This window comes from Pleurodeles waltl, chromosome 2_1, assembly GCF_031143425.1.
Source record: "Pleurodeles waltl isolate 20211129_DDA chromosome 2_1, aPleWal1.hap1.20221129, whole genome shotgun sequence".
Taxonomy (NCBI): domain Eukaryota; kingdom Metazoa; phylum Chordata; class Amphibia; order Caudata; family Salamandridae; genus Pleurodeles; species Pleurodeles waltl.
This window is the reverse complement of record NC_090438.1, coordinates 101,862,350-101,881,370: the sequence shown is the minus strand read 5'-3', so window position 1 is coordinate 101,881,370 and position 19,021 is coordinate 101,862,350. Positions and strand designations below refer to the sequence as shown.

At 45.4% G+C, this 19,021-nt stretch overlaps 1 protein-coding gene across 1 annotated transcript in view; it reads left to right on the top strand.

The window, feature by feature from the left end:
* SLC16A2 (solute carrier family 16 member 2) overlaps window positions 1–19,021 on the top strand; it is a 396,992-nt gene that overhangs the window by 324,654 nt on the left and 53,317 nt on the right. The window contains exon 5 of the mRNA XM_069210883.1: window positions 5,598–5,826. Within this exon, the coding sequence (XP_069066984.1) occupies window positions 5,598–5,826 (229 nt within the window). The remainder of the gene's footprint in view (window positions 1–5,597; window positions 5,827–19,021) is intronic.

Sequence of the window (19,021 nt, the reverse complement as noted above, 5' to 3'; positions counted from 1 at the left end):
GTTTACAAGGCTGGGATCTCTTAGGCAAGGCTTGTTTCGTAATGTAAACTCTGAAACTGATTACTGATGTCGCCCAGGTGTAGTCCATGGCCTGCTCTGTACTCTTCCAGTTGTACATGTGATTTGCTTTTTGCCGCACAAGGTTGAGGAGCATAATGCTGCAGTAAATAAGTGCATCTAGGTATCCATCTAGTAGTGTAAATCTTCATGACTCAGTTACCAATGACAAAAACCGTCCCACTCCCTACATCACGCGTTCAGAATGATCCTCGCTGATTGGCTTTACATGAGTGAGACACCGATGTACATGCATTGGCATACAAAGTATGCACCAGGGATACAAGGTGCATTACATATTCTTCTTTTATGCTTTTAGAGTTGATATAACTGCAGCATATCAGCTAATAGTTCTAGGATGTGGATCCTCGTTGCCACTGCTTAGCCATTCCAACATTCTAATTTGACGTGTGGTGGATCCTGTTCACTTGGCTCGGGATCTGTGAATCCTTCTGCCGGGCATTTTTGGCCTTATAAACACCGTCATTGTCAAAACAGTGATCATAATCCATCCTTCTGAGGGTGACAGCTACTGCCAATACTTTCACTAGTCCCACCAAATATTCTGGAGATCTAGAGATTTATTAGAAAAATGTAAACAGTAGAGCAGGTGTTGACCCTCTCAGGCCCACAATGAAGTGGCCGAAAGGGGGAGTGTTGAGAAGTGAAAATGTGATGGGAATTTGAAGCTCAATGAAATAAACACCCAATAACGGTTTATGGCTTTTTCAGAAATGTAAAAGGAAGGAAGTTCTAGTCTGCAAGAAATGAAGTAGTTGTGGCTGGAATGTTTTGTTTTGACGAAGAGTATTTAATCCAGCTTGTTTGTGGAGCTTTTCAGGTTGTTTTGCCCTGTTCAGTAATGCTTTCCATGGCTTTCTGTAGTCACATTCCCTCTGGGAACAACTGGGAAACAGCTGCGATAAATAATTGAACTCAAGAGGACATAATGAACCACAAGCAAGTTGAGGTCTTAAATAGTGATTTTTACTGGCTGTGTCCAAACCTCGGAAACTTGGCGGATTGTCCATGTCTGCAAACCCCAGAGGTTTCTATATATTTTAATCAGCTGCTTACTGTGGTTTCGAAACATCTGAAATCTTTGAGAACAAAGAAAGCAAAACCATGATTACCTCAATTTAATGTATCCAAGAATATCAGTTGTTCCTGTCCTGTGGCAGGACCTAGCCGATACCACAGACCCTGGTCCTGTGTGGCTGCGCTTCTTCCCAGTACAGTAAATGAGTAAATTAAATGCAATCATTGGTGCAATCTCTAGCCCATGGTGTCTGATAATGGTGGGCAGAGGTAGAGTGGCAACTAAAGTCTGCATTGGAAGATGTTTTGTTACCAACCCTACTTTGCCCTGGTTGAGAGAGTAACACAGGTTTACACATGCTTTCCTACTGACCTTGTAATCACCTGTGAATGCATGACATTTTTTAAATCTCCAGTGCTTGTCACAGGACCCAGAAGCACTCATTCTTCACAGCAGCAAATCCTTTAAGGGCATAAAAGAAAAACTTATGCTTCTCACTCAGTGCTGATTTCATGGATAGATATTCTTAAAGTCTTCTCAGCCCATCCAGACCTGAAAGGTGCTGCCCTGTCCTCCAGCTGATTTTCCTTATAAGTCATATTGCCTGTCCAGGCGTGGCAGTGGGGCAGGTAGACCTCTGATCTTTTCCAACATCACAACTTTGTATGGCACAATTTTCAACCAGGTCCATACTTAAGAGTTTGCAATAGAGAGTTCTGCTCCTATCACTCCAAGTGTTAAAACATTACCAAAACAACTGCCACACTGTCTGTCATGTGGTGCCCTCCAATCAGATGTTCATAATGTATGGCTGAATCTTGATTCAGGTAATTAGTACCTGGTAATCTTTTTCTGGCATGACTGTAGGGACTAGTGAACGTATATTAGTGCCACCAAGGCATTACAGTAGTTGGCATTGTAAATCAAATACCAAAATGCTGGATCTTCATTGACTCAGAACTTCAGACAGTAGTCAGGGAAAATCATAGCCAGAACCTGAGACCAGCATCATCACAAGACACCGCCTTTTAAAAAAACTCACTGCTCGCTGTGACTGAATATTCTCTAAACATTGAATACATTGGGTGCACAAACACAGTTGGTTTTGAAGATGGTGGTGTCTAGCAAGGGGAGCCAGTGGAGTTCCATCAGGATGAGTTTGACGTGATCATATTTCTTCAGGCCCTGAGTGCGACATGCTGTGGCATTGTAGGATGTCCTTAAGGGGTGCCAGGGTGGCATCTGGGAAACCATGGAGCAGTGCATTACCACCATCGAGATGCAAGCCCACAAGAGGTTGAACAGCTGTTCTTAAGTCACTTTCTTGAAGAAACAGTTGTAGCAGACCATCTTTTTTGGAGTTATTCCAGTGTCTACAATTTGTGACATTAAGTCCATGATACCACTACCCTAATTCTAACTGTGAATTCAGAATCTATTAGAATTCATTGCCAATCTGCTTTGGTACTATTTTTTTATTCACTTGAGGGTTGAAAGCATATTTGTGACAGCCTGAGGAATGAGAGTAGCCGGATGGGTTATGTTTACTGACTAGCCCACATAAAAGCTTTAAAGTTTGTAAGTCCCTATAGGTCCATAGTACGATTGCAGAAATATTGCATCCACTACATAGTCATGGTACTACACATTTACTTATCTCCACATCTACTTAACAAGACTTACTCCTCAATGGATTGTCTAGATCGATGTAGTGCATGCAGCATTTTTATCATGTGATATATTCCATGCGATGTAGTGATGATTTAGGGAGACATGGAAGGAGGAGGAGATGGGTCAAGATTACCTTGATGTCAATTATAACTCCAGCCTCTTTAAGACCTATTCTCAGTGCAGGAGAATGGACTCACATAAGAAGAAAGACAGTGGGAAAAAACTGAAAATCTTGGAGAGTAAAGGCTGACTAATATCCAAACCTAAAGGTGGTTTGATAATAAAATAACTTATAAGAAATCGTCTCATGCAGAGATTAGAGGTTGAAATGATGGCCCTGAGTCCCCAGCTTAACAGTTCATTTAGCCTGGGAGCCCTGCCTAGACCACTGGCCTGCAAGGCACCACCACTCTACCTAAAAAAGGACTAACTGATAGGATCAATCCAGAGCATCTTTCAGCTTTTCAGCTAGGTGCACTGCAAAGAAGTACCTTCTATTGAAGTTTTTGTTTTTCCCAGCTTGACATCCAAGACTCTATCAGACCTTGTGGTGTCCTTCGAGATGGTGCCTTGAGATCTAGTCTTCCGGTGTAGTTTGGGATCAAGGAAAATTTCTAGATCTGAAGGTACCTTTGTGTATCGAGGCTAATCCACTAACCATATACAAGAAGATTCAATCACAAATGAACCTTCTCCCACCAAAAACCCCAACAGAGGCTGCAATTTTTCCTGCCATTTTATTGATCCCCCTTTTCTTGCAATCAGATCCTTCATAATGGATGACCACTTTTGCGTACAATATACATTTTTCTCCACTTTCTTTTATCAATTTTCCTCAAACTGTTTTGTAGGAACTAGATAACTCACAATTCTATGTAAGAATTTGAATCAAATCATACACGGTATTTCTTGTTTTAGTTGGTAACTGTTGAACTCTTCAGCATTTCTCTCAGGCTAAGTCTTGAGCTCCACTACTTTTAAGATGTGTTTGGTTTGCTTCATTGATAGGCCCTGGTAAGGTTATTTTAGGAGCTTAGTCATAGACTTTCCAAAAATATCTGGACACTATATTATTTCCATGCACAGAAGAGAAGCAACTGTGTATATCTTGTGCTAGAGAGGTCATCTTCAGGTCCTATGTACTCATCTGTATACCCGCCTTAAGACCAGTAAGAGGAGTGGTGAGTGACTGAACTAGGTCTTGAAAGGATGGCAGTAGGTATGGGGGAACCAAGGTGGGACAGCACAGAGGCTGAAGAGCAGAAATAATGGAAAGGTAGAATGAGGGACGTCAAAGGGAGTCTTCTGGAGCAGAAGAAACGTAGGGGGAAAGTGATTTAACCGAGAGGCAAGAAGTTAGGAAAGTAGTCTGTGTCGGACATATTTACAGAGAACTGAGAGAAAAAGCAGGGGAAACAAGGAATATCAGATATTTATGGGAACATTTTATCAGAGGAGCCGTATTCAAAATAACACAGAAAGCAGAGCTGTCCAAAATTGTTCCACGAGTGTAGCATGCTTTATTTTCCAGATAAGCATAAATGACTCAGATTTATGATCACCATATGTTAATATATCCAGTACTGGATATCATGTAAACCTGGTTTGGCTGTGGATCTAATGGACCAACATTTTGACTATGCTGATCTAAGTGAAAACTTGTGAATGGGGAGAGTTGGGGCTGAGGAGATACTTTCTGGGGAGTTATTGTTAAAGAGAGCTCCCCGACATTTTGTGTTTGGTGGAGGGTAATAATATGATAATAACTACTGGCAGAAGATAATGCGAGCATTTACTGTACAAAAAAAGAAAAGTGAAATCAAAAAAAGAGATTTGGATGAATGAGACTAAAAAGCATATAGTGAATTTATTAATCTTGTATGCCAATTGGTTGAGTTATCTACTTCTGAAAACTAGGGAGCTGCAGTTCTACACGTGGATCCGTACAGCAGATAATCTTTCTTAGATTTGTAAAATGGGTTTAAATTGTTTGAGTATGGTAAAGCTTGTGTCACAGAATCTTGAGATGGTGCCTCTTTCTGCCCTTTGCAAGACTTCAAAAGAATAAGGACAAGAACTGTGCACAAGACTGTGAAAGCACAACTGATAGCAAACTAGAGGGAAGGAGGGGTTGTGGAAAGAAACAATAGCTGTAGAAGCCTTGGTATTGCAAGACTAATAGAATAGATTGTACCAATTGGAAATGCGGCAGAAGACAGTGGGCGATTCGTTTGGAGGAGAAAACTGATTTTATACTTGAAATTCAGTGCTCCTCCAACAGATTGGGCATGGGAATCAATAGAAATGCCGTCACATGACAATATCTTGTAAAGTATGCCCAAAGAACCTGAATTTTGAGAATCAGTCTTCACCTTTTGTGCTAATCTCTTTGGGCCGGATTTCGAGTTTGGTGGACGTGTTACACCGTCACAAATGTGGTGGAAATGCCGTCTGCTTTGTTACGATTCCATTATATCCTAAAGAAATTGTAATATGGTGGACCGAATATCTGTCACGTGTGTGACGGAGTAACACATCCACCAAACTCTAAATCAGGCCCTTTGTGTCGCCTACATTTCTGTAGTCTTTCTCTAGCTCAGGGCAGGGGAAAAGCACCAATAAATTATGAGTCTTTGTGCTGGAATTTTGTTGTGGAAGTCTGTGCTTTGTGTGTGCCAGCTGCCTGCAGGAGACATGCTGTGTTGGAAAGGATTTGCTCTGAGGACAATAGCAATTTATTCTTTGAGAATTTCAGAAATGCACCCTATGTTTGTTAAGGATGCCAACACCTATCTTCACTCACAGTTTTAATTTCCATCTTCTTTTCCAGGTTGCTGCCTTTGTGTTGCTCGGACTCATGAGCATGATGATACCCCTGTGCCGAGTGTTCGCCGCCCTGGTTGTCGTCTGCCTTTTCCTTGGACTTTGTGATGGTTTCTTCATCAGCATCATGGGCCCCATTGCCTTTGAGCTCGTTGGGCCCGCGCAGGCATCTCAGGCCATTGGCTTCCTCTTAGGCCTGATGGCAATACCTATGACAGCTGGCCCACCAATAGCAGGTCAGTAACTCACCCTCAAATAGAAAGTATTTTAAAGTATTTTGATTTCTATATTATTCTTTATATGAAGCAAGTCAATTTTTGTAACATAGTAATCACAAAAGGTGTGGGATAGTAGGAACAGGGGGTAAGACTGGGTTAGTCTTTAACCAGTTCCTGGTTGCATTAGGTTGCTTGATAGGGGGTGCTGTGTTGCCCTACAGGAGTAGCAGGGGATTTTCCTTTACAGACTAGGTGGTCTCACACACATAATAGTGTCTTGCTTCATCATATGACCACCTAGCCCCACCTAAGTAAGATGGTACTACTCAGGCGGACTCGACCTCTGGTTAAAAGAACCAGAGGGAGTGCTGAAATTGAATTGTCTGGATAGTTACAGTGATCCAGAGGGGGTGAATAATAAAATTACCTAACATGTCACCGGTGGCTCTTGTTAGTTTTAATGGTGGTGCATGTTGGTAAGACTAAAACTAAGGGGGAAGGCTCGTTAGAGGATAATGTCTCTTGGAGTCTAAAAGGGGTTGAACATGACCAACATGTTTCTGCCCTCACTAAGTGCTGGTGGGTCAGGGGCATTCGTCAGGGTCGGAGCATCTGTAATGAGTACGGTGCTCAAAGTGAAAGTGTGTGTCCTACCTGAACAGGTAGTTCACGGTGGGGTAGGCCCCGGAGCTGGGGGCGTATTGCCTCCGGTCTGGCTAGAACCAGGGGGGGGGGGGTTTCCCTTGTAGTCACACTCACGCCAAAGGGAATACCATGGAGGGTACCTACGTGCCGGAGCCAGGCCGCTCCGGCACGTAGGTACCCCCCATGGTATTCCCTTTGGCGTGAGTGTGACTACAAGGGAAACCCCCATGCACCACCATTAAAACTAACAAGAGCCACCGGTGACATGTTAGGTAATTTTATTATTCACCCCCTCTGGATCACTGTAACTATCCAGACAATTAAATTTCAGCACTCCCTCTGGTTCTTTTAACCAGAGGTCGAGTCCGCCTGAGTAGTATCATCTTACTTAGGTGGGGCTAGGTGGTCATATGATGAAGAAAGACACTATTATGTGTGTGAGACCACCTAGTCCGTAAAGGAAAATCCCCTGCTACTCCTGTAGGGCAACACAGCACCCCCTATCAAGCAACATAATGCAACCAGGAACTGGTTAAAGACTAACCCAGTCTTACCCCCTGTTCCTACTATCCCACACCTTTTGTGATTACTTAGTTTCTTTTGGGAGGCGGTGTGGGTTAGCCTTGCTTCCCTTGCTCTCTTTCTGTGTATTTCTAATTTTTGTAACATGCCTGTTTCAATTCATATGCACATTGATGGGCATTGATAACATTTGCTCTGGGAGTCAGGTGTTATTTGCACCCAGTTTACACTTAAGTAGAAATAAATGAAGCATGGGATGTAGAAAGAATGTAAGCACCATTTCTGCATTTGTTATTGCCTCAAGCACAGTTTTGCATGGGGAATTAGTAACTGACAGAAGCTGGTGGTAAGTACCTTCACAAACACAAGAGCAAGTGTTATTTGCACACGTACCCTAGGAGGAAAGTGCTGTATAGGCGCAAATATTATTTGTTCCTGGTGTCCGCACTTGTGCCAAGGTCTCAGTTGCCATCTTTGTGTTGTCTTCGTGCTGAGTGCTAACTGGTCGCACTGAATTTGCTTCATCCTTTACTGCAAGAGATTCTTTTTTTATTTTTCTGCCTTTTGTACTGGCTGCTAGTTTTCCTTGCTAGTATATTCCCTACCTCTGTTATCTTTCTTATTGACAAGTATACAAGCTAATGAATGTTTTCTTGGCCACCATCAAAGCTTTACTTGGGACGGAACATCTGTTAACCAGAGTACTTTACTTAGTCAGTCACTTCTTTAGGTTCCTGATCAGGCAGTGTTTCAAAAACACTTCCTGTCCCTGCACCCACCAGGCAGTTCGTGAGCAAGGAAGCCTTCCTGTCTCCTGGGAGGCTGGTCCTGCATACTCTTGCATAGCGGGTGAGGACCTTCTACTTGTTTGTCTTGATATTGGTTCCTCTGCTGAGGTCAGGAAAAAAGGCGGTAGAGTTGCATTCCACATGGTGACAAAAGATGTGGAACTGCTTCACACAGCCCAGACCTGTACGCGGCCTAACCGGCGATCAAAAAAATGCAAAAACTGGAATACCAACCAAAGTGGAACTAAGACATGTCTGGACAAATGTAACACCCAACACCAGAAATGTCCTCACCACAGACTCACAACTCACTGGGTATGTTGCGAACACCAGCTGCTCCACTCACTCATACGTATGTATGTATGTATGCACGTACTTATGTATGTTTGTACGTATGTATATAGTGATTGGTTAGTGCAAGCCTAGCCTAAAGGCATCCATGTATTCAACAGAACAAGTAGTCCTTTCAAAGGTGGTTCCTGCTGCTGTAACCGATTCCAGTAGCCAGTCTGATACTCCAGAACCTCCTTTCTAAGTAATTATTTCTTATTTTCAACAACTGCTTTCTGCAAAGCCCGAGGAAGTTAGACATCTGCACCAATACCTGTCATAATCCCTGGGTGTATTTTAATGATAACTGGTACTTTCAAAGATTCTGGTACCCCATTTATTCTTGCCCTTACAGCAAGGAGTAAAAGGAAGCTACCAGAAGACTTTGTCCAATTCGATAAGGGTGCGTCACCTCCAGTCGTACTAGTGAGGACAAGTCACAATAATAAAAATAATTCTAGCATTCGCGCTAAGAATTTTTCAATTCTATTAAGGACACGGAGGCGAGGATTATGCTTCTCTTTCCATGCTTTATTTTTGACAGCAGCCAATGAAAATCATGGAAAGTAAAAAACTACATGACCCAATATTAGTCATAACACGTGAATCAACCATAGAGGAGGAAGCCTATAAAGTGTTGAATCACACCAAGCCACTCCTCTTTCTTTGTCCAAAATTCGTAACAGAAAAATCAAAGTCTTAACCAAAACTTGCAAACGAAATCCTGAAAAATAGACGAACAGACATCCCACTTGACTGGAAGAAGAACGAAATCGCGGCAGACCGCATCACTTCTCATCATTTCCTAGAAAAAATGAAAAAATCCAGGCCATAAAAACTGAATATCATAAGAAATACTTATATTACTAAACAATAGGGTGGGATAGCACTGACGTACAGTAACTTGTACATAATATCAACAAAATAGCATGACACTCCACCATCATATATATACAGTGCGGCAGGATAATCCTCGCCTCCGTGTCGTTAATAGAATTTAAAAATTCTTAGCGCAAATGCTAGAATTTTTTTAATTCTATGTTAGGACAGTGGGGGTTAGGATTATGCTTGTTCAAAGCTGATTCACAACTACAGATGCTATATCAACAATAGGTTTATAATAAAAAGTTTTAAAAGTAGAAGGCGAAGACCAATCTGCTGCCTTTAAAATTTCCTCTACACGAGAACCCAAAACCAAAGACTTCGATGCCATAGCTCCTCTGGCAGAATGCGCACAAAACTTAGAAACATCAATGCCCGCTTCACTCAGCAACCAACACATCCACCTAGCAAAAGTGGCTGAGGAAACAGGATGATATGGTTTGACTAAGGAAATGAGTAATTGACCCCCCATATCAGAACGAAATTCTTCTGTACTTACCTCGTACGCTTTAAGACATTGCACCACACAAAGCTTGGGGTTGTCCACAAAACAAGGGTAAGACACGGACTTCAAATTGCATTTAGTTCTACGTGAGATGGAGAAAGAGACTCCTTCAGAAGAAAAAACTCTCCCCGCCAAATCCAGAGCTCTAACATCTGAAATCCTCTTACAAGATATCAAACACAATAACATGGTGAGTTTAGCTGATAACTGTTTCCTAGACAAAAATCTATTAGCAGGCCAGGATTCTAAAAATCGAAGAACCACATTAACATCCCAAAGGGACAAATAACGGGGGCGAGGCGGATTAGCTAACCTGATACCCCTCATTAATTTACAAACAATAGGAGACTCACCGATGGGTTTACCCTCTACTGGCAAATGCCCTGCTGAAATAGCGGACCTATAATTATTAATAGAGCGGTATGCCAAACCTGACGCTGCTAAGGAGGAAAGGAAATTCAAGACCAGACAGCTACCTGCTGAAGAAGGATCTGCACTCCTAGAACTACACCAAGCACTCCATCGTTTCCACGCCGAAGCGTACCTCTTGTGAGTACTGGAGGACCAGGAACCTGCAATGAAGTCGGAAGACTCTTGCGAAAGTCCTGGGATGACCCATCTTTGCCTGAAAGACGCCATGCCATCAGGGATAGTTTGCCTGACAGGATCAATGGATGTAACAAGCCCTGAGGGTCCTGGAGGAGATTCTCTTGGAAGGGAAGAATGATCGGATGGTCGCAACTCAGTTCCATAGCTATCGGAAACCAAGCTTGCAACCTCCAAAGGGGTGTCACTAGGACTAACTCCGCTTGCTGACGCCTGATCTGGGCCAAAGCCCTGGGAATCATCAAGAAGCGAGGAAAAGCATAGCGGAACTCCTGAGACCAGTCCTGAAGAAACGCATCCGTCCTTGATGCCTCTGGATCTGGCCTCCAACTGAAAAAATGTTTTATCTGCCGGTTGAGGCGTGATGCAAACAGATCGATCGAAAAGGGGCCCCACTTCGCAGAGAGAGTTCAGAAAACTCTGGGATGTAACCTCCAATCTCTGAAGTCTCTCAGGTGACGAGAGTTCCAATCGGCCACTAAGTTGCTGGCCCCAGGGAGGTACTCCGCCACCACAGAAATCCTGTGCTGAAGACAAAAGTGTCAGAATTCAATGGCTATCTCCGCCTGAATGCGGGAACGAGTTCCCCCCAACTTGTTGACATATCTCACTGCCGAGATATTATCCATGCGAAGGAGAATACAACAATTTGCTCTGATGGGGGAAAGACTCTTGATTGCAAAAAGAGCCTGCTAGGAGTTCCAAGCAATTTATGTGGAGACTCAACTCCGAGCTGGACCATCTGCCTCCCGTGGACACTGAGCCGCACCGGGCTCCCCAGCCCCAACGACTGGCGTCGGACTCTATCACTACATCCGGGAGAGAGCTGAATATGGCTCTACCGTTCCAGGCTTCCATATGATCGAGCCACCAATGCATCTCTGCACAGGACTCCTCCGACAAGGGAACTTGATCTGCATAACGGAGGACCTTCTGAAGATGAGAAATCTTCAAACGTTGAAGTGCTCGGTAATGCAAAGGACCCGGGAATATCGCCTGAATCGAAGAAGATAGCAGGCCCACCATGCGAGCAATCGCTCTCAAGGAAACAGTCTGTTTGGATAATAGAGACTTCAATTCTGTCTTGATTGAACGGATCTTCCCAGAAGGAAGAATCAGAAGAGACCGTAACGAGTCTATCTGGAATCCCAGAAAGTCTATCCGATGTGAGGGGACCAGAACGGATTTTTGGGCATTGATTATGAAACCCAGACTCTGAAGAAGAGACACAGACCATTCAAGGTGGTTTAACAGAAGGTCCCGATCTTGAGCCATGATTAAGATGTTGTCTAGGTACACAATAAGCCTGACCCCTTGGGAGCGAAGGAATTCTACTACTGGACGCATAACCTTCGTGAAACACCAAGGGGCGCAGGACAGACCAAAGGGGAGAACCTTGTACTCGTAATATTCGGTCTCCCAACAGAACTGAAGGAACCTCCGATGTGGAGGAAAAATAGGAATGGTCAAGTAAGCATCCTTTAGATCTAAGCGGACTAACCAGTCTCCCTCTTGGAGAACATCTCTTAGTAAATGGATACCTTCCATTTTGAAATGACGATATAGCAAAAAAACATTGAAGTCTTTTAAGTTTAGAACTAGACGCGAGCCGCCCCCTTTCTTGTCTACCAGAAATACTGGACTGACAAACCCTGAAGGGTGATGGGGAACTCTGATACCGGCACCCTTCTTGAGCAGAGCCGCAATTACTGCGGAAATAAGACTGTGTTCTTGATGGGAAAAATATCCCTGCCTGGGAAGGCATGTTTGATAAGGGGTCTCGTAAAATTCTAGTTTGAACCCCTGCACGGTCTCTAAGACCCAAGCATCTTCTGAAATTAGATGCCAATTCTCCAAAAACTTCTGAGTTCTGCCCCCTAAAATTACTTCTGAACTCAAGACCAATCTCACCTGTGGCTCCTGACTCCTGGGAGAAAGATTGTTGTCCTTTGGCTCTCACTCTGCGGAATCTGCCTCGACCATACCTAGGTCTTGACGGGTAGAAGGTAGACGAGGAGGAGTCGTAACCCTGATAACCCCCTCTTCCTTGTTGGAAGGATCCACGATGGGGGCCTTGCTGATTGAAACGGCCGAAGGCACGCCCTCTGTAGTGTCCGGCCCCTCGAAAAAGTGGACGCAGCACTCTCCGGATGGATCCTTGTGCTTTGTCCAGACTGGCGTAGGTGGATACGAACTTAGCAAGTTCTTTCATGAAGCGTGAACCAAATAGTAAACCCTGGGCCACGGGGCCTGATTCCGATGCAGCGAGGTCCGCCAATGCCAGAATCTTAGTTAGAGGTCCGGAAATGTCTAAAAGTTTATCTTGACATCCACACCAGGCGCAATCGATACCCTTCTTAGGATCCTTAGCCGATTTTTTGAGGAACGTAACAAGGGTAGGCTCTAACTCTGGAGTCTCAGTAACCTTGGAGGGAAAATCAGGTCTGGGTCACTCAGACCTTAATCTAGAACGAATATCCTTATCAAATCCGTGTCTAATATGGGCTTCTACATAATCCGCCACCTCAGGGGGTGGTAACCACAGAGAGGATCTGGGGTGCACGATGTCCTCTGGCTCGAAAGTCAACACCTTAGGGGTAGGGACCTCCTGGTGGTGGGCTTTCTTCTTGCGTTTACGAGGAGGCGCGTCCTCCTGCTCAGAAGAGTGGTCAGATGAAGAAGAAGAAGCTGGATCATCCACAGCTTTCTTTTGTGATCCTGCATTGTAATCATGTTCTCTTGCCATATTCCTTATAAGGGATTGGAAATCCACAGCATGTGGATTAGAAGGCTGTTTCGCAGGCTGCGGGCTTGCCGCAAAGGAAGGATCTCCCAAGGAAGGGGCGCTCACGGGCGCTGTCCAAGCCTGTTGATCAACCAAGCTCAAGAGATGATGCTTGATGGGCTGAATGGCCTGAGCCAAGGCCTGATTAACTGAGTGACGCACACCCGCGTCTAGAGCATACACTAAGTCTTGGTCAAAAGAGCCAGCAGTATCATCAATATAGTACAAGTCCTCGGCTTGGTCATCATAGCCAGCCATACTGATGGAGAAACAGTAAAATCAGTAAATAATAAATCAGGGCAGTAACCAGAATATCAGAATTTTAAGATGTGGAGGGAGCAGCCCTGAAGGGGTTAAAGACCCTTAAACCTGGCCCAGCCTGAATCAGAACTATTTCAACCCCAGTGTCCAAGCACTGGGGCGTAAGTGGGAGCTGAGCCGGTGGAGGAACTTCAGAGGGACTCAAAAGCACTAAAAACGCTTTGATATTATGAGGCAGTGCCTCTAATAATGTCCCCGTAATGAGGGGGTTAATAGCGCATATGCGCTTGAGTCGCACGAGGCAGAGCCTCTAGTAAATGCCCTCGTGGGAAAAAGGAAAGGAAAAAATCTAATTAATTAGGCCCCAGCCGCGCTCCGGTACGAGCGCTGTAAACCGGGCCCCTTGGGGAAATACACAAAAGAACAGACAGCGCTCCGAGCGAGCGTGCGGAGAGGGGAGGATTAACGCTCCGATATGAGCGTTGAATAATAGGCGTCCCGGGGGAGGCGGAATTCGAAGAGCGGACTTGCAGAGCGATCGGCTCAACAACAGAACGTCTGAGTGAAAGGCTTTACACGCGCGTATATCCACGCGGTGAAGAAGGGAAAGAAAAAGGGAACGTAGACCCATAAAACGCGCTCACGCTGAGCGCGGGTCATAAAATTTAAGCGAAAGAAATGAAGATAAGAACCTCACCGGCATAAAAGGGCTGCGCAGGAAGCGCGAGCCCTCGCTCCCTTGCTCCCACTCCACTGCTGAAAAGCGTTCCAAAGGACGCTTGTAAGGAGGGGAAAAGCCCGCTCCAATACGTTAAAATGTAACAGTAAGAAAAATGAAAATCACACTTATCTGGCTGCAAAGCAGCAAAGAAAGAGGAGTGGCTTGGTGTGATTCAACACTTTATAGGCTTCCTCCTCTATGGTTGATCACGTGTTGTGACTAATATTGGGTCATGCAGTTTTTTACTTTCCATGATTTTCATTGGCTGCTGTTAAAAATAAAGCATGGAAAGAGAAGCATAATCTGAGCCTCCGGTCCTGACATAGAATTTATTCACAGAACTCCCACTGACGGCTCACATGTCCTTTGACCTTTGCGCATGCGTCTGTGACATCTGCTCAGGCCCTCGCGCAGGCAGTTTGCAAGGTGAGGGCTGCATGTCCTCGTTGACATGAAGGCTCCAGCATCAGGACGTATCAGATTCCGGATTTAATAAGATCCACTCACATGGAGCACAAACTTGAGTAGTGGAGGTTAAGGCAGCGGGTACTAGCTGACTATATTCAAGTCTATATATTGCAGTCCAGCAATCTGTTCTGGAATACATGGCTGTAGGGAAATGCCACACCTATCTAAAAAAAATTTGTCTCCCGTCTTCATTTTTTCCTCTTGTTTTTTTCCTTACTGCGGTATCACTAAATATTTGCCTAGATGAGCATGGAATAACCATATATTAATAGGTGATGACTGACAATCATACCTAAAGACGTCAATGCACAACATCCTGTAACCTTAGGTCTCATCTCTAATAAATCCAGCAGTAGATGTGTGGCAACCTCCTGATGCTTAACTAACAAAAAAAAAGTTTCTTCTTATTAAAAATGCATTGATATGCAGATTTGACTCAGCATGAATGCATACTGTGAAATTTGAAGGTCTTTCCTTGATGCACTCTCTGGGGATAAAATCTATCAGGTCGATAATAAGCTATCACTATCCTGACACATTTACCTCTATTTCTGAAAGAAAATCTAGAACCGTCTATCCCCAAGTCAACAGAGCATAGCATCACATGCCTTCAGCTCTCTAGTGGACTGCAAAATACCACGTAGTTTGGCATCCATCAGACATCCTTCACCCCATTGAAAGCCATCTTTCACTCAACAGCGAGATGAAGCTTGTCAAAAAACGAATTTAAGGACATTGCTCAAATTCTGTATAACTTAAATTGATTACCTAAGAAGCTTGGAGCACATGTAAAATCTGCTCCCTTGCCTACAGGGCCATTCAGTCGACTTTTCTCCGTCTTCAGTCCTCATTTATGTCTCCTTCTTGTGTTTGTTGCAATCGAGCCCGCTCTGTTCCTTGTTCTGCCCACTTTATTCTGTAGTTCGGCAATTTGGGATGTCAGCTGCGTCTGCTGACACGCTGGTGCTGGGGTATGTCAGCCTGAAGGCTCTGATGTTCATGGCTTGCGCCATCATGGAGGTCTATGGGTGTAGTTGGATCTGTTCCGTTGTTCCTGGTTGGTACCAAAATGTAACTTATGCTGAAGCTGTCATACGTATAGGTTGCTGCAAACTCTAGAGTGGGGATTTCCTCTACTGCTGCTGCCATCTCTTGCACTTGGCGTGACCGTTACCCATGTTCTGGGATCATGGGCAAGGGAGGGCTAAGTTGCCTGTAGCTTGTTCTCCTCCCCTCCGCCATGAGGTACCTAGAAGGCTGACAAGAGGCTTTGGGGTCTGGTGTAGTAGTAGTTATCCAGTCTTCATCTGTTTGCCCTGTTGACTGTCACCTTGCTCCATCCCAGGCCATGGGAAGTGCACAAGGTGTCTGCACAAGGTTTCTGCTCATCACATGCACAACAAGCAAAATGCTCTTTCTGTATTCTATTAACATCACTTAATTGAGCTGTTGAGGTCATTGGATTGGTTTCCCCTTCTTTGTTTGAGGCAGCAATGCAGACCTTGATTTCAACATTTTATGCATATTTACATATTAAACCTGTTAGTTACCTCTGATTCTTTTTTATATTCGAATTATGTCAGAACCAGTTCAGGAGGCAATAGGGGAGAAAGAGTCTATGGGCCACCAGTGTGCGGGTTAAGGCCTTTGACAACTGCTCTATACAGCTTAATGGGTTACGGCTTCTGTCACAGGCCCTCTTCCAGGAGGCGGGCTGGAGATTGCGTCTCACTTCTGCACTCCAGTGGGTACTTGACTCATGGTGCGACTCACAGTGATACTCCGGTGAGTACTTATTGCTTCCTTTTGAGAGGACCGGCCACACTCTGACAAATAATGTCTCTATAGCACGGTTGAAAGTAGGTGCAATCTTTGGCACACTATTCTATAACACAGTTCAAACAAGGTGCGATCTTTGACACACAGTGCCTCGAGGCAACTAGCTCAAATCTTTACAAAGTGCCCCCAGGGCATCTCTTTGGTCGCTTCATCTTCAGGGCAGGTCCAGTCTCAGTGACACACTTGGCAGTGCCACAGTCATGCAGTCCACTTGTGGTGCACACAAGACACCAGCAAATGCTTATCCTGGCTTTAGTTGGGCCTACCACACATGCACTGCTACAGGTGACTGATGGCTCACACAGTAATAAGTGACAAAGATTGCACTGCCTGATCCAACAGTACCACAAGTCCATTGGAGTATTTGCTTAGCGAGTCTGTGCCTTACCGACCCAATGCCATGGTCAGTCACAGCAGTCCCTTCCACGATCCCTCCTCTTGCAGGGTTGGCTCTTGCATTCCATGTTCATAGGCAGGATATCTTGGTACGCATAGCAGTCCAGTAATTCTACTTCAGATCAGACTCCAGGTGATATTTCTCTGGATCTGGCGAGTTGGTTATCAGAACATCACCAATACTTGGCTGCTTTCTTGTCCCTCGTTACTCTGCACAGTATCCCTTCCTTGGCAGAAGAGACCACAACATTGAAGAGATGGGTATTGAACGCCTAACTCAAAGCTAGTTTCTCAGATGGAAGATACTTTAGGTCTGCTTCCTTGGAACCTGTTTGGGTCAGTTCCCCTTTGACGTGTCCAGGTCAGGCCAAATCCCAAGCCTGGCCTCTGTCTGCATGGATGCCCTGCCTGGCAGCTCAGTCTCCAGGTGGGGTGCCCAGCACAGAAGTAAAAAGAGGTGAAAGCAGACTGCACCAAGCTATTTGCAACCCCTCCTCACAGACATCAGGAAGAGAGAATATGGCCCTCATTACGACCCTGGCGGTGTAACACCGCCAGGGCCGCTGTAGGCGGGAGCACCGCCGACAGCCTGGCAGTGCCCCGCGGGGCATTCTGACCACGGCGCTTTGGCCGCGGTCAGAAAGGGAAAACCGGCGGTCTCCCGCCGCTTTTCCACTGCCCCTTAGAATCCTCCAAGGCGGCGCAGCTCGCTGCGCCGCCGAGGGGATTCTGACAATCCCTACCGCCATCCTGTTCCTGGCGGCTCGCCCGCCAGGAACAGGATGGCGGTAGGGATTGTCGTGGGGCCCCTGGGGGCCCCTGCAGTGCCCATGCCAATGGCATGGGCACTGCAGGGGCCCCCGTAAGAGGGCCCCTAAAAGTATTTCACTGTCTGCTTGGCAGACAGTGAAATACGCGACGGGTGCAGTAGCACCCGTCGCACCTTCCCACTCCGCCGGCTCGATTACGAGCCGGCATCCTCGTGGGAAGGGAGTTTTTCCCTGGGCTGGCGGGCGGTCTTTTGGAGACCGCCCGCCAGCCCAGGGAAAAACTCATAATACCCTCCGCGGTCTTCTGACCGCGGAGCGGTATTATGGAGGGCGGCATCCTGGCGGGCGGCCTCCGCCGCCCGCCAGGATCGTAATGAGGCCCTATATTCGGTGCCTCTTCAATGAACTCCTTTCCTTAACAACAGGTACTACGGGCCTCACCATGTACCCCCTTCCATCTGCCTAGTGGCAGCTGCAGTGAGAATCATTTTGAACCCAATATATGAGGAATGGGCTAGACCTTCTAAGGCAAGCCTGTCTTCTCTTTTGACACCATTTAGCAGATGCCAGCAACACCCGTATGCTGTCTGAAATAAGCAACCTCTACACCTTCTACTCTGGTCCAGGCTGTGGGTTTCCAAAATGGAAACTGGAGGTCTGTATCACACATGCACAGCACACTATCGCATCCAGCATACAGGCGCACATACAACACACTAGATATCTCATTCAGTATTCCGGGTTCATCGCAAGAAGCAGAACTTTAGAAGAATGGGCCGATGAATGCATTTTTATGTCTAACAGGTGAAAGCCTGTCTCTATAAATCACTTATAGAGTACGCTGCCACCACCGCGCTCCATGCATGAAACCAGTGTCGTCATGAGGGTGTGCCTGGTGTGCCCCTCCCAGCTCATGACAAGGAACAGAACCTATCATTGTCAAAAGATCAAGCTATGTTAGTGCATGCACATGGGATTAGTGTGTGGCATGAACAAAAATAAAAAAAAACAGGATCACAGGCATGCAGTTTGGGAATGCAGAGCAGGTCACCTGACTGTACATCACGCAGGTGACATTCCTGCCACAAGAAATAAATTAAAATAATATTGTGCTGCTTTGTGTACCTTTGGGCAGTGCTTTGGTGAAAGTGCTGTAAAATTCTCCAAAATGAATTAATAGATGTTAAAATACATCAAAGGGCAAACAAGAAGCTACTGAAACTCCCATAGGCTACAGGAATACTTTGCTCTCAACATGATTGGGATTGTTTCAAACTAAACACAGGGGGTGTGAATCAGTTCTCAAGAGATAAACAAAGCGACATAGATTCCCCATAGGGCTAGCCATTTGTCCCTTTAACTGTTCTTCCCTAGTTTCTGCAGCCTCAGGTTCTTCTGCCGTCTGCCTAGGGCGGGAAGCGGAGCAGATCAGAGAAGACATTCACCGCAGTCTGCCAATGGTACAACGCAAGGCGCTGTTAAAGGCTCTCAAGGTTCTGCACATCCCCAGATGTGGTGTCACTGGAGGGGCAACTGTGCTGAGCGCAGTACAGTTGTATGTCTTCGAGGTTACATAATATGTGCTAAGAACTTCTTGCGTGTCAACCTGCACCTGATTTGCAGCTGCAGCCTGGACCGCTGAAGCATGTTGATGAAATGGAAAGTATTGTAGGTGGTTGGGGGACCATTCACGTT